Raw genomic sequence first — 13,304 nt, 5'->3', positions numbered from 1 at the left:
TATAAAATTGACATTAGGGCTATATCACAACTTTGAAAGGGAAGGAGAGAATAATTATTCTGTTTGAGGAGACTAAGATTAGAGAGTTTTTAATGACTCGCCACACGGCTCTTAACTTGAATCCAGGTCAACACTCCCTCTCCCAAACTACATTGTCTTTCTAAAGAAAAAAAGATTTATTCTACTGTTTAACCCATGGACCTCAGGGGTTAAATCTCCCATACTAACTAAAAAAATAATAAGGAAGATAGCCCACATATGCCTTCAACATCAAAGTTACTCCACTGGTAATCAGCGGAAAATGAAAACCTTTCGTTTTCTAGTAATCTCTCAGAGGTACATCATTTTAAAAACAAGACTAAAGCGTAGATAGTTCCTTTGATTTCCTAAACCCAACGCAGATTAATTTGTTTGGTCTTTTTAAAATGTGTTCAAAAATTCCCTCAGGACATTTTATTTAGCACTAGGTTTCTTATGACCTGGCTGGGTGGACAAAATGCTGGTCCACTGAACACAAAATAGTGCACAGTTCTTGCAATGGAAGAACTATGGCCTTCTTATCTTTTCAACCAAGAACGACTAACCAAGGATTAAGCAAGTGGCCTAACCGACAGGGGGCAAAAGAAGGGGAACCCAGGCCTATTCACTCCAGGAAGCCAGAATATGATCGGTATCACATTCATTAGCTGCTAATCTAAGAGATACTAAAAGTAGAAAGAAAAAAAAATCCAATTTATAAATGATTAATATGCATCACATAATCTATAAATGCATAAATTTTACAGACAGTATAGGAATGCACTTAATTTTACATAAAAGAAGTCTAAATAAATAAGGCTGCTAGGGACAAGCTCTTATTATTAAATTACAAAACCTGCAGTTGAAGACTTTGAGAGCAGGGGCTAAGAGTTTTTAAGTAGTTATCCATGGATAGTTTTGAGTATGTACAGGGCTGATTCAATTTAAAAAAAAACCACTAATTGGTATTATATAATTATATAAATTTCAGCTTGAAGGAGGAAATGGTGTTCTACAGTGACACCTACTGGTAATGGGCGATGGAACAGCATGATACTATTAGATAAAATAGTAAACAAGATGTTACAACCCTACTGCATGTTAGAAGCTACAGGGAAAGACTGAATGACACAAGGAAGGGAAAAGCTAGACAAACGAAAACATCACACATACCAGTGTTGGTGTACTACAAAATAAGCTCAAAAGGACATGATTCTTCTTAACCAAAGATTATCAAATCAATAAATCTGAAAGAGAATCCCTCTGGCCGAACTGGCCATACAAGTCCAATTTACTTAAGACTCTTTTATATTTTAAAAGGCAAAACTGAAACAGGTAAGATTGAGCTCCCTAGGAATCTAGATATTTTAGCAGTTTTCTATTTAAAACGAGTAAAAGGAAAAGCAGACACTTGCTTTAAAAATCTAAGTGTTATATAAATCCCCAGAGTTTCAGTTTCCAAATACTACTTTTCAACATGACCACCAAGATAAACAGAAGGCCAGATAATCACCTTTTCCCTAAAACACATGTTTCAAAAGACTGAGTCCTTTTCACCCCATACTTTTACACAAAAATTAAGCAATAACAAGGCTGAATGTGGCCAATGTCATCATCAGCTTCAGATTCAATGGGGAACACCCAAAACATAACTGACTCTTTCAGCCCTTCGATGTCTCAGACAGTAATTTCTCAAATGTACTGTTTCGAACATAATCTTAGCCACAGGAAACCTAACTGGTGAAACAAAGCATGCTTTTCCTAAGTAACTGTTTGTAGGGTGCCAGAGAGAGAGCCAGAAGGAAACTTTAAAAAAGAATCTACCCCAATTCCAATACTTTCATAAAATCTTACAAATTATATAATCTAACATTCAAGCAAGTGGTATACTAAATGAATAACAAAAGAAACCTGAGTTCTGGTCTTCGATGTCCATTAACTAGTAGGGTTTCCAAAAATTACACGTCTTTAATGAACTAACCAACCTTTCTGGACATTAATTTCTTCATCGCTTAGAAGAGGGAACTGAACAGGCCTCAGTAATGCCGCTGCTAAAATGGTTTTCCCAGCAGATGGGAATGGTTTGGGCACCCATGTCTAATACTTCTATGACCCCAAAACACAGAGCAACAGAAGAGAAGCTGGCTGACTTTGGGGTATATCCTGCTAAAAGAAAGCAGTATAAATAAAATCACACTGTCACACTGCAGTGTAACTGTTTACAACGGAGAGAGCCCTCATTTCCATCTCCAGTGCCTTCCACCTGGCACACAGTCAGAACTCAGTCTTTACTGAGAGAGAGAAAAAAAAATGTCTGCAGAACAGGAATATTCATTATGTCACATGGAAGACTCCAAAACCAACTCTTGAAATGCTTTGAGGGTCTTGTTTGTGTGCTTGTTTGTTTTGTTTTTACATGATACTGGCACTTTATATATATATTGATTATCAATATATATATATATATATATATATATATATATATATATATATATATATATATTTGCCTTTATATACTTTGTTTCATGACAATTATGGAACCCATGTGTAAAATGCTTAAAAGGCTGTAAATCTGCAAATAGGGGCAGAGGTTGCCTTAAAATGCCTGTCTATGAAAGTCAGAATAAATTCATTTAGGTCATAGCATTTCCTGAATGTATTACCTGCCTGTTAAAACCGGTTCTGTTCAGCGGGGGTGGGAACATATAACACATTTCCCAATACTAATTCTTACCAATAACAGGTCATATAAAGCGACTTCCTCAGGGGCAATCAGTCCTCTCCACTCACCATTGAAAAGGACAAAAAAAATAAAAATAAAAATAAAGGAACAAAGAAGCGCTTCCCTTGTAAATAGCTACGGAAAACTTTTGAAAACAATTAACCTCTAAGTCTTGTTCACCAGCTTTTTCTGTTGGTTCTTAATCAGAAACTTTAAGAAGAGCAGCCAGAACCACCTGAGCCGTTCATCTGCTCTTCAGCCTGTTTGAGGAGTAGTGGAAAAAGGACACACACTTTTTATTATGTCAAAGGTGAGTTAATGTGATCAAGCTGTCTTTTTCCATGGACGATACAAATACTAGTTCTCAGAATGTTAAGTTTGTGCAGTGACTTTAACTGCGCCATGTAAGTTCATTCATTCATTCACCGATCAAATAAGACATCCTCCGAAAATAAGACTTAGCGCATGGAAAGATAAGACATCCCCTGAAAATAAGACCTAGCACAACTTTGGGAGAAAAAAATTAATATAAGACACTGTCTTATTTTCAGGGAAACAGGGTATTGATCGAGCACCTGTATTAAAGGGCCAGGACCGTTCTAGGAGTTGTGGAGAGAAATGAACAAGAGGACGCAGTTAAGACAGGAAGACAATACAACGTGGAAATATAAGATAATTTCAGATAGTGATAAGTGCTACACACAAATAGTTCTTTGAAGTGGAGATATGGTTATCTGATTTATCTTCTTAGTAAACATGAATACATTACATGTATACTTCAGGAAACAGAGTCTATCCTAAGTCATTTCAAAATGATCGCTTCCAAAAAGTTTACAGCTCACATTCAATACACATGGGTAGTGGAGTTTCAATACCCTATGAGTCAAAGGAAGTCTAAAAGAAACAGAACCACTGAAATATGAGATGAAACTGATTTAAAACATCTGTTCTCCCCTTTTGGTAGGTAAGCACACCGAGTAGAAAGGTGAATATTCAGTAGATTTTTTTTTTTTTAAGACAATGGGAAATCATTGAGAAGCTCGTCCAGGATCCCATGGTATTCTGTAAAACTACATTAAGGCAAAAATATTTTAAAAAATAATTTCTAACAGCATTCCAATGACTCCCCCAAGCACACACTCCACACCCCCAATAGAGTGTCCTCTGAGTTGCTCTTAAAAGCGGCTGATTTGGCAAGTCATTTACTTTCTCTGGCGTTGGCTCCCTTCCAAACTCTCCAAAATATGCAAGGCAAAGGCGAATGGTTCCTCTTGACTCCCATCCTCAGCCCCACACGCAAAGCCACGAAAGTCGATCAATCACCTCCATGTGGGCTGCACCCTGCTTGTGAGGGACCAGCCCAGCAGGACCCACCCGAGGCCTCGGACCCTGCACCCGGGGCCCCTCCAGCCCGCCCACAGGGCCCACCACCCAGCTCGGCCTCGGCTCGTAGACACGGAGGAGACTCGCACGCGGGATCCCAGAAAGATGGGACCCCATCGCCCGCCGCCCGGATCGCACCCCCAGGGCCGGCCCCAGCCCCCAGCCCCGAGCGCCTCTGACCTCTCCGGGCCCCTGAGCTGCCGCCGCCGCCGCCGCTGCTGCTGCTGGCGCTGGAGCCACTGGTGCTGCTGCTACTGTTGCCGCCGCCGCCCTTGGCATTCTTACGCGGAGCCATCGCGCGCACCGCTGGAGCGGGCGGGGGGTGTGGGGCTCCCTCGGTGCGAAGGGGAAGCCGGAGGGCGCAGGGGAGCGGCAGGGGGGACCGGCCGCGGCTCGGGGAGCAGCCCTGGCGTCTCTGCACCTCCCGCCGCACCTCGGAGGACTCCGGACCTCGTGCGGGGTGCGCGCGCCCGGGGCCCTCCAGCAGCGGACCTCGGACTCCCTCCAGAGGCTGGAGCGCGGCTCACCGGCCCCTAGGCCACGCCCCTTCCCGGCCTAGCCCCGCCTCCTCCCCATCGGGGGCGGGGCGGAGACTGAGTGACAGGCTGGAGAACCTATCACAGGAGCTTCCCTGAAGGGGGTGGAGCTCTGCTGCTCTTCCCCGCCCCCCCCCCTGCAAGGCTTGGGGCTGTTCTGGCACCACGCTGCAGCAGCCGCCAGCGAGCGCGAGCCGCCCGCTTCTTTGCAATCTGCCCCGGTCCTTTTTGGAACGTGGCAAACGTGGACGAAACCGAGAGGGCTCTCGCGAGTGTTGGGAGGACCCCGCACGATCGGGATGGGGCGGGGTGCGGGGGCGGAGCCGGCGGGCGCATGTGTGTGCAGCGTTGGACGGAGCGCGCAGCCTCTTGGCCCCCTTTTTTTTTTTTTTTTTTAACTGGGAATTTTGTCCATGTCCCGCTTCCTTATACGCACAACCCCCAAGGAATGCAACCCTGCTTCTTGCGAGAGATATGTGTTTCTTGTCAGTATTCGTATTAATACATTTCTGAAATGGGGATAGTAATAGGTCAATGCTTAAGCCATGCAAGTGATTGGTCGGTTCAATTTTAAAGCAAGGCTTCATTTTGTTTATATCCTATCGGTATTTTCAGAAACCTTTAGTTAAAAGGTGCAAATGCAGACGCAAAACAAGAAGTTCATTTGGTTGTCCTGGATGGCACCCTGTACCTGAACTCTCCCCCTGCCAGGCTTTGCCTACATTTATCTTTCCTGGATGCCCCCAGCCGTGGGTCCTCTGTGACTCACAGCCCCTGAGCCTGTGACGCCTCTGAATTTTGCATGAGATCTAAAAATATATATATCTGGGCCCAGGGATGAACCAAACAGGATCTTGGTATCAGGTACATTACTTTCATCTTTGTGTCGCCCATGGCCAATGCAATGCCTGGTGCTTAACAGACAAGCAAGAAATGCTTGGTTAATGTGATACATTTATGGCAACGTACTAAGACCCTCCCACAATTCTTGACCCTGTTGCAAAGCACCTCCTGGGAATGTCTCAAGGGGACTTAAGACCCAGAGACAGCGGTTGTAGTTCACGCCCCACCCCCACTGCCAGGTGCCCAGGCCCATCGCCTCTTCTGCCTTGAATGGCTCAATGCCACTGAGCACTGCCTAGTGATGCACAGAAGCCGAGAGAGGGGTCGTGTTGCATAATGAGAGAAGGCCGCTCTATCCTTTTTGTGAAATAATGTTAGTTATTGAGATAAAGCAGGGGCAAGGAATCTCATAGAGAAGAATATATATATATATATATATATATATATATATATATATATATATATATAATTTTATTGGTCTTAGAGAGAGAGGAAGGGAGAGGGTTAGAAATATCAATGAGAGAGAAACATGGATCAGCAGCCTCACCCCTACTGAGGATGGAGCATGAAACCTGGCAGTGTGCTTCATCGGGAATCTAACCTGTGACCTCTTGGTGCATGGGGCCATGTGCAGTCCACTCAGTCACACTAGCCAGGCCTCTCCAGTTTTAACTGAAGCAGCTCTTTGTGTTTATCTTATGCGCCCCCTGCCTCCACACTTCCTTTTTCTCATTTGGGCTCCCTTTCAATGGGTGTGGGGTAACTGAGTTCAGAGACAAATATAAGTGATAGTACTTCATATAAAAAAGTATGAGAGCTAAGCTGAGAAAAACAGTGCTTAAGGTATTTGAACTCCTGGGTTATCACAAAAGCCCGTTATTGTGTCAGAGATGAGGTAACTGAGGCCCAGGGAGGTTAAACACCATATCAGTAGTCACAGAAGCGTGAGTGAAAGAGCAGGGATATGCACTCAATCCATCTGCTGCAGAGTCCATGGTCCAAATTTTCCTTTAGCATGAGGCTTCTGTTTTGAGCAGAGAAGGTCTCACCTTCTCTCTTAGCAGAAGTGCTTCATGGGTCCTAGCTTGGAAGACTGGTCCAAAACCTGATGGTGGGTGCTTAGCGAAGTCCACCTCTTTGAGGAAATCATGTTTATTTGATAACTAACCCCAAAATGCCTTTGCTCCTGCATTTCCAGAAACCAAATCCAGTAGCATTGATAGGCACGTTGCTGTGTATCTTTGGCAGTACCAGGCCAACATAGAGGCTTTGTAAATACAGAGCACAGGAAGTCAGAGGCTACCTGACTTCCCCCTTGGACCACAAGGAAACAGCTGCAATGACATTTGCACACTCAGTATTATTCACATGGATAACAATATTTATGACACCAGATACTGCTGGCTATCTATACAGTTTAGCGTCAGGGACAAAGTTTCCCTAAGCTAAGTCTCAATAGTATACCTTTTACATCTGTTTGTACTTCCCTCCTTAAGAGCATTAAAAAAAAACACGTAGCCTACCCTGGCTCCATGAAATTCTTCACATACGTAAGTCTTTTTCTCAGCATTGGGGCCGGGGGTTCAGGGAGTCGAAATATCCTTGAAGTTAAACAAACTTAGGTTGTTAGCCTAACCTCATTTTGGTGACTTCTGAGTAAGCTATGGTTGAACCCTTTGGTGAAGCAATGTGAAAAGGACCACAAAGATAAGACTTAACTAGGACAATGTGTTAAAATACGAATTTAATAGAGCTTTTAAACTGGGCCAAATGTGCCTTTCAGATATTTCCACAAACTTTCTATTGGCTTCACTGGGATTTGCAAGTAATAACTTGAGGACAAGATTTGTCCTAGTTTTTTTTGCGCGTGTGTTGACCCTTCATAACCTTCAGTCAAATGCTTTCCAAATTGGGTATTTCTGGACTTACTTATATGTGCTAGAACTCTATTTTAAAGTTGCATTTTAACCTGCTTCCTAGAAAATGCTTCTTATTTACATGCAGTTTTCCTGATGTGAAATTTTATTATTGCAAACTAAAAATTAGTATTTCCTCATCCTTTGTTTACTGCAATAATGGGAAAAAATGAATTTCAACTGGTCATGATTTAGTTGTATGTTTTCATTTTACATTAGTGCAATTTGCTGCAATGAAGCTATGCTGGTGAGTACAAGAGCACTTTTAAGACATTCTGTACTCGAAATATTCTCATGTGAGTTATTCCCATGTGAGTTATATCGCAACAGGTTAATGAACTGTCATCTTCATCAAACAACTTGACTTTATATTACCATAGAAAACATAACTCTTGCCGAAACCGGTTTGGCTCAGTGGATAGAGCATCGGCCTGGGGACTGAAAGGTCCCAGGTTCGATTCCGGTCAAGGGCATGTACTTTGGTTGCGGGCACATGCCCGGCAGGGGGTGTGCAGGAAGCAGCTGGTCGATGTTTCTCTCTCATTGACATTTCTAGCTTTCTACCTCTCTTCCTTCCTCTCTGTGGAAAATCAATAAAATATATTTAAAAAAAGAAAAAAAGAAAACATAACTCTAGCTAGTATACATTATAAATACATAGAATGAGTTTATATTAGCAGAAGTAATTTTAAATCTAGTCAAATATATTATCATTGGAAACATTGTGTTGTAATATTTTTTAAATATATTTTATTGATTTTTCACAGAGAGGAGGAGAGAGGGATAGAGAGCTAGAAACGTCGATGAGAGAGAAACATCGACCAGCCGCCTCCTGCACACCCCCTACCGGGGATGTGCCCGCAACCAAGGTACATGCCCTTGACTGGAATTGAACCTGGGACCTTTCAGTCCGCAGACCGATGCTCTACCACTGAGCCGAACCAGTTTCAACTGTTGTAATATTTTTTAAAAAATCTGAAAACACTAGCTAAGAAACATGTCATTTCTTTTTTCATTTGAATCCTTTACAATTTTTTTTTTTTCTATTAGGATTGGTACATCTTAGTGCCAAATTTTTCTATCCTAATAAATAGCATTTAAGTAGTGGGGTTTTTTTGTGTGTGTTTTTTTGTTTGTTTGTTTGTTTTTTGCTAGTTCTTAAGTTTCTTAGTACAGGGAACTAATAGAATTGATTCTTTTTAAGTTTCAAGCCAGAAAAATGAACAAACTTAAACATGGGGGAAAAGTCTAATAATTAGAATAACAACTGATTGTAAGGTTGGCAATTCTGTGGTATATGAAAGGAAATAGTCATGTGATTTAGGAGTCTTTAGAAAGTAATGGAGAAATCAAAACAGGAAAAAATGGATGAATCTTAAGGATTCTACTGTTTAAAGGGTAATGATTTTACTTAAATTATATTTACCTCAAGAATCTGTGTGTATATATAATAAAAGTAATTGTTCCTATGTCATTCTTTTATGGAAATAACCACTCTCCTCAGGTGGAAACAGTTCCATGATCAGGAGAAACATATCCTGAAATTAGTTTATAGGATCCTCCAATTTCATCAATTCTGAATACATTAATCAGGTTACTTGTCTTACAATGAATAGTGTTATAACAATCTGCAAAATTAAATAATTTAGCTGAAAGGGGGAGTGAATGGGTGGGTGAGAAGAGATCAGCCAAAGAACTTACATGCATACTAGAGGCCCATTGCACAAAGAATTGTGCAATAGGCTTTCCTTCCCCTGGCTGCCAGATCCGGTTTTTCTCCAGCACCCAGGACCTAGGCCTTCGCTGGGGCCACATTGGAGAAACCAAGCCTTGAGGTTAGGTTTCTCTGCTCTGGCCACAGCAAGGCTTGGCTTCTCTGCTCGGCTGCAGCTGAGAAGCTAGGCCTCTTCAGTCTTCAGTCTTCACTTGGGCAGAGCCTTCAATTTTTGCTCTATGCCTGTGTATACAAATTAATGCACCATCTTTGTTGGGTTAATTTGCATACTCACTCCTGATTGGCTGGTTGGAATTTCAGAGGTATTGTCAATTTTCATATTTCTCTTTTATTAGTGTAGATATGCAAACCTCATGGACACAGACAATAGTGTGGAGAAGGCCTAGGGGTGTGTGTGTGAAAGGGAGGTTAAGGGGACAGGGACGGGCTAAAAAGGATTAATGATGGAAAAAAGGGACATATGTAATACTTTCAACAATAAAGATTTTTTTTAAAAGAAAAAAAATTAAATCATTTACTCAACTTGATAGTTGATGAGAAATCCTTCATACCCATCATAAAGTAGTATTGACTTGGTCCTTTTTATACGGTCATCAGTTGACTTGAATTTATTCTGTAATTTCAGAAGCACATGCCAAACATTATATCCTTAGAGACTTTGTCAAAGAACTTGCTAGAATGGAAACTAGGGAGGGTCTCCTTGTATCATTGCAACAAGATTTTATTAACCTAAAGGTCACTGCTAATATAATTGAAACTCTATAGTACTTCTTCACTTTGTGAAGTACAATATTCATTACTTTAAAAGCTTGTTTAGTGTTACGTTGTGGCCAGTAGCCCTGCATATTTTGTAATTCTTCGTGGAACTGCAATAGGGCTGACTTCATCACTTGATGAAGTCATCTCTGTGGCTGGGTCCCTGGGAGCCAGAGGCAGATACCAATATGAAAACGATCACTGAAGATACTCCTCCCAGCACCAGAGAGAATATTAATCTAGTAAAACTGTGCAAAACCATTTCCAAGCAGCTGTCTCACAAATTGTGATCCTATTGTATCTACTTCTTGATGGTATTCATATTGCACTTAGTGTTTCTAGCGCCAACACAAAAAGAAGATTGAGACTCTCAGCTGCCAGAAGGTACCCTTAAAGAAGCAATTGTGTAAATACCTAAATGCAGAAGTGTTGACTGTGTAGACCTAGCCCAAGAGATCAATTTTTAAAAATATATTCATTCTAAGTTTGAGCAACATAAACAGCTTACTACTATGCCACTATATATATATTTATATACCCATATATATGCAAAGTGTCCCCTCACACATGTGTCAAACACAAGGCCCGCGGGCCAAATCCAGCCCGCCAGGCCTTGCAATGTGGCCCGCACCGCGCTGTCATCACTGCACTCCACTGTCAGTTTATGACATTGTCAGTTTATGACCGTTCAGTAAACCATTCGGCCCGCGATTTAGGCTGGATTTTAGATTTTAGCCCCTTCTCTGATTGAGTTCGACACCCCTACCTCAGGAGTTCAACTGGGAGACCAGGTGTTCCAGAGTTCAATTGCTTGCTATGACATGCACTGACCACCAGGGGCAGTGCAGAACAAAGGAAGGCCCTGGCTAGCAGCCAGCAGCCAGGAAAGGAAAGCCCAGATCAGCCCCGATTGCTGGCCAGCCCTAGGGACCCTACCCATGCATAGATTTTGTGCACTGGGCCTCTAGTGTGAAAATAAGTCACAAATAGAAGAAAACGACATGCCAGCTACCAATAAGGGTGGGGACAGCCAATGGCCCCATCTATGAATCTGTATAGCACGAAGAAGGTATTAATAAACATTTGTACCTCAGGCTCTTTGAACTTGGTCTTCCTCTGCCTGGGGAATGTTTTTGCTAAACTGTCCAGAGGGTCACAGGATCTTTGTCACCCTCTCAGATTATCCCCAAGACCTCCTATATGTCTCAAGTGGAAATGCTTATATTTTTAAGGTAAGGGCTTATATCTGATAGTAATGCCAAAATAAATAAATAAGTAAATAAATAAATAAATAAATAAATAAATGTGTTTTTTTACAGGAGAGACTTTTTTCAAGTGGCACACAACTTAAAATTTTAATTATTTTCTAAAAAACAGGTAAGAGTACCCCTTTGAGCATTTATCCTATCATAAAAACTGTGAGCAGCCCTGAATAGCTCAAGTAAAATATTAAAGAGCAAGCATAGGGAGACAAGGAACCATTATATGAACGCATACAGTCATCACTTAGGGAATATGGTACCCTGAGGTAGAGAATGACCTTTAATGCATACCTGCTTAACACCTGAAATGTGACCAATTACTAACATTAAAATGACAGCTCTCTGCAATTAGAGTTACAAAATAATGATGTGACTTCCAAATCAGACCAGCATGGGACAGAGAAGAGAATCTGTGAATGACATAAAACTAGTATGGGGGAAGGGGGAGGTTTATCCCATAGCTAAGTTTACCTGAGTCTTTTTTTTTTTTTTTTTTTTTTTTCTTTTCTCTTCTTTTCTTTCTATTTCCAAGTTAGAAGATGTTGGATCTAACACCAGATTTGTGCTCAATATTATTACTGTAATTGGTTGGACTTGTGTGCTTGTACATTTTAAGAATCTGGTAAATTTCTCATAGGTTATTGTTTACTGTCCATTCAGATTTTCATCTAATCTTAAAAAAAAAAAAAAAAAAAAAAAAAAAATACTAAGTCAAGTCTTCAGTTTAAGGGATCCCTTCCAGTGACTCATTAAAATATGCAATGAGTCACTGGAATTCAAGTTCGCAGATGGAGCAGATCTTATAAGCAGGAACTCTCACTGAATTGTGCCTATTCAAGTCTTAATTCCTATTTGCAGTATGACCCAGAGCACAGGCTTTTAGAGGAGGGGTGACCATTTCCAGGCACTGTAGTGTGCTCCTCACTCTTTTACCATCCTTTGCCTAAAAGCATCAAGAAAAGATATGTCAGATACCTCTGATCCTCCCCACTCTGCTATTCTACAATGACTTTCTCCCTTCAAAACTGCTCACCACGCCAACCCAATCGTACCCGATATGCGTGTTGAGCACAAAGAAAAGGGGGAGCAGGCTGAGTGTGGCTGGTCCCTTACCTCCCTGGTCTGTCAACAATGCAGGCCTGAGTCATTTCAGCCTGGGAGATACTGTGGACTCAGAGCTAAAAAATGTCTTCTACAGCTCAGACTTCCATCCCAGCATTTGCCTCCGTGCCCTACACGTAGAAGCCTGGCATTGGGTCATTGGTGAAAAGACCCAGGGTTAATAGAAAGACTCCCCACCCATCAATAGAACACCCTCCTTCCTCCTGACCTCACACGGAGGACTCCCAGGACAAATGCAAGTTGTGAGGAAGGAAGGATGACTGGCAAAAATGTGGCCCGCCTCTGGCCCTGGTCCCACAGAATAACAACTCGGCGAAGAAATAAGACGCCAGGCCAGAGACACTGGCCAGAACAATTTACTCTGGAGAGTGGGGGAAGGGAAGCCCTAACCCACAGGCAATAGTGCAAGTGAAGCATGACTGGCACAAACCATCTCCCTGGAGCCCACTGCTTTCCCCAAGGTGAGCACAGGGATCACTCGGACGCCCTCCCTCTAGACCGGGTATCCCTCTTCCCTGTTGTTTCAGCAGGAGAGGACAGGGGTCTTTTGCTACCGTTGGCAGGTTAAAATGCAAGACAGCGAAGGGAAGAGGTCCACGTTACAGCTTTTGTTGTCCATCCTAGCATTTGCCACTGGGCTCTACATGTAGTAGCCTGGCATTGGGTCATTAGTGACTAATGGGACAGGTTGGTTTTTTTTTTGAAACTTTCTCTAAAAGATTTCCTTGTCCCCCAAAATGACCAGTCCCCCATTCTCTGAACACCCTCCAGTTGTTTTCTGGATGCCCCGAAGCCAGGGCAATAAACAAGAGAGGGAAGTGGCATTTCCCCACCTTCTAGGGTACGTGTCCTGTGACTGGTGAATGGATGGTTTCCCACATGTCTGACCCTCCCCGGCCATTTGCTTACTTCCTTATCTCCAACTCATCCCATTCAGACTGCCCCTATTCAGCTGGAAGACCTGTAAAGGAGGTTCCCAGGGCTGTGTGCCTTGTCTGTGGGTCTTTGGAC

General features: G+C 42.3%; 1 protein-coding gene across 10 annotated transcripts in view; it reads right to left on the bottom strand.

Moving 5' to 3' along the window:
• The window catches only part of ASPH (aspartate beta-hydroxylase), a 156,222-nt gene extending 151,402 nt beyond the window's left edge, over positions 1-4,820 (bottom strand). For 2 of the 10 annotated variants that reach the window (XM_084865090.1, XM_084865087.1), the window contains exon 1: positions 4,304-4,699. In XM_084865090.1, the coding sequence (XP_084721216.1) occupies positions 4,304-4,418 (115 nt within the window). In that variant the 5' untranslated portion in view covers positions 4,419-4,699. Of the gene's footprint in view, positions 1-4,303 lie in introns of all 10 variants that reach the window. The other 8 variants (XM_084865083.1, XM_084865084.1, XM_084865086.1 and 5 more) reach the window with 8 other exon arrangements.
• Positions 4,821-13,304: the final 8,484 nt, after the last annotated feature.

Source organism: Pipistrellus hanaki (genome assembly GCF_964339955.1).
Source record: "Pipistrellus hanaki genome assembly, chromosome: 17".
In the NCBI taxonomy this organism is placed as follows: Eukaryota; Metazoa; Chordata; class Mammalia; order Chiroptera; family Vespertilionidae; genus Pipistrellus; species Pipistrellus hanaki.
This window is presented reverse-complemented; position numbering and strand designations above follow the sequence as displayed.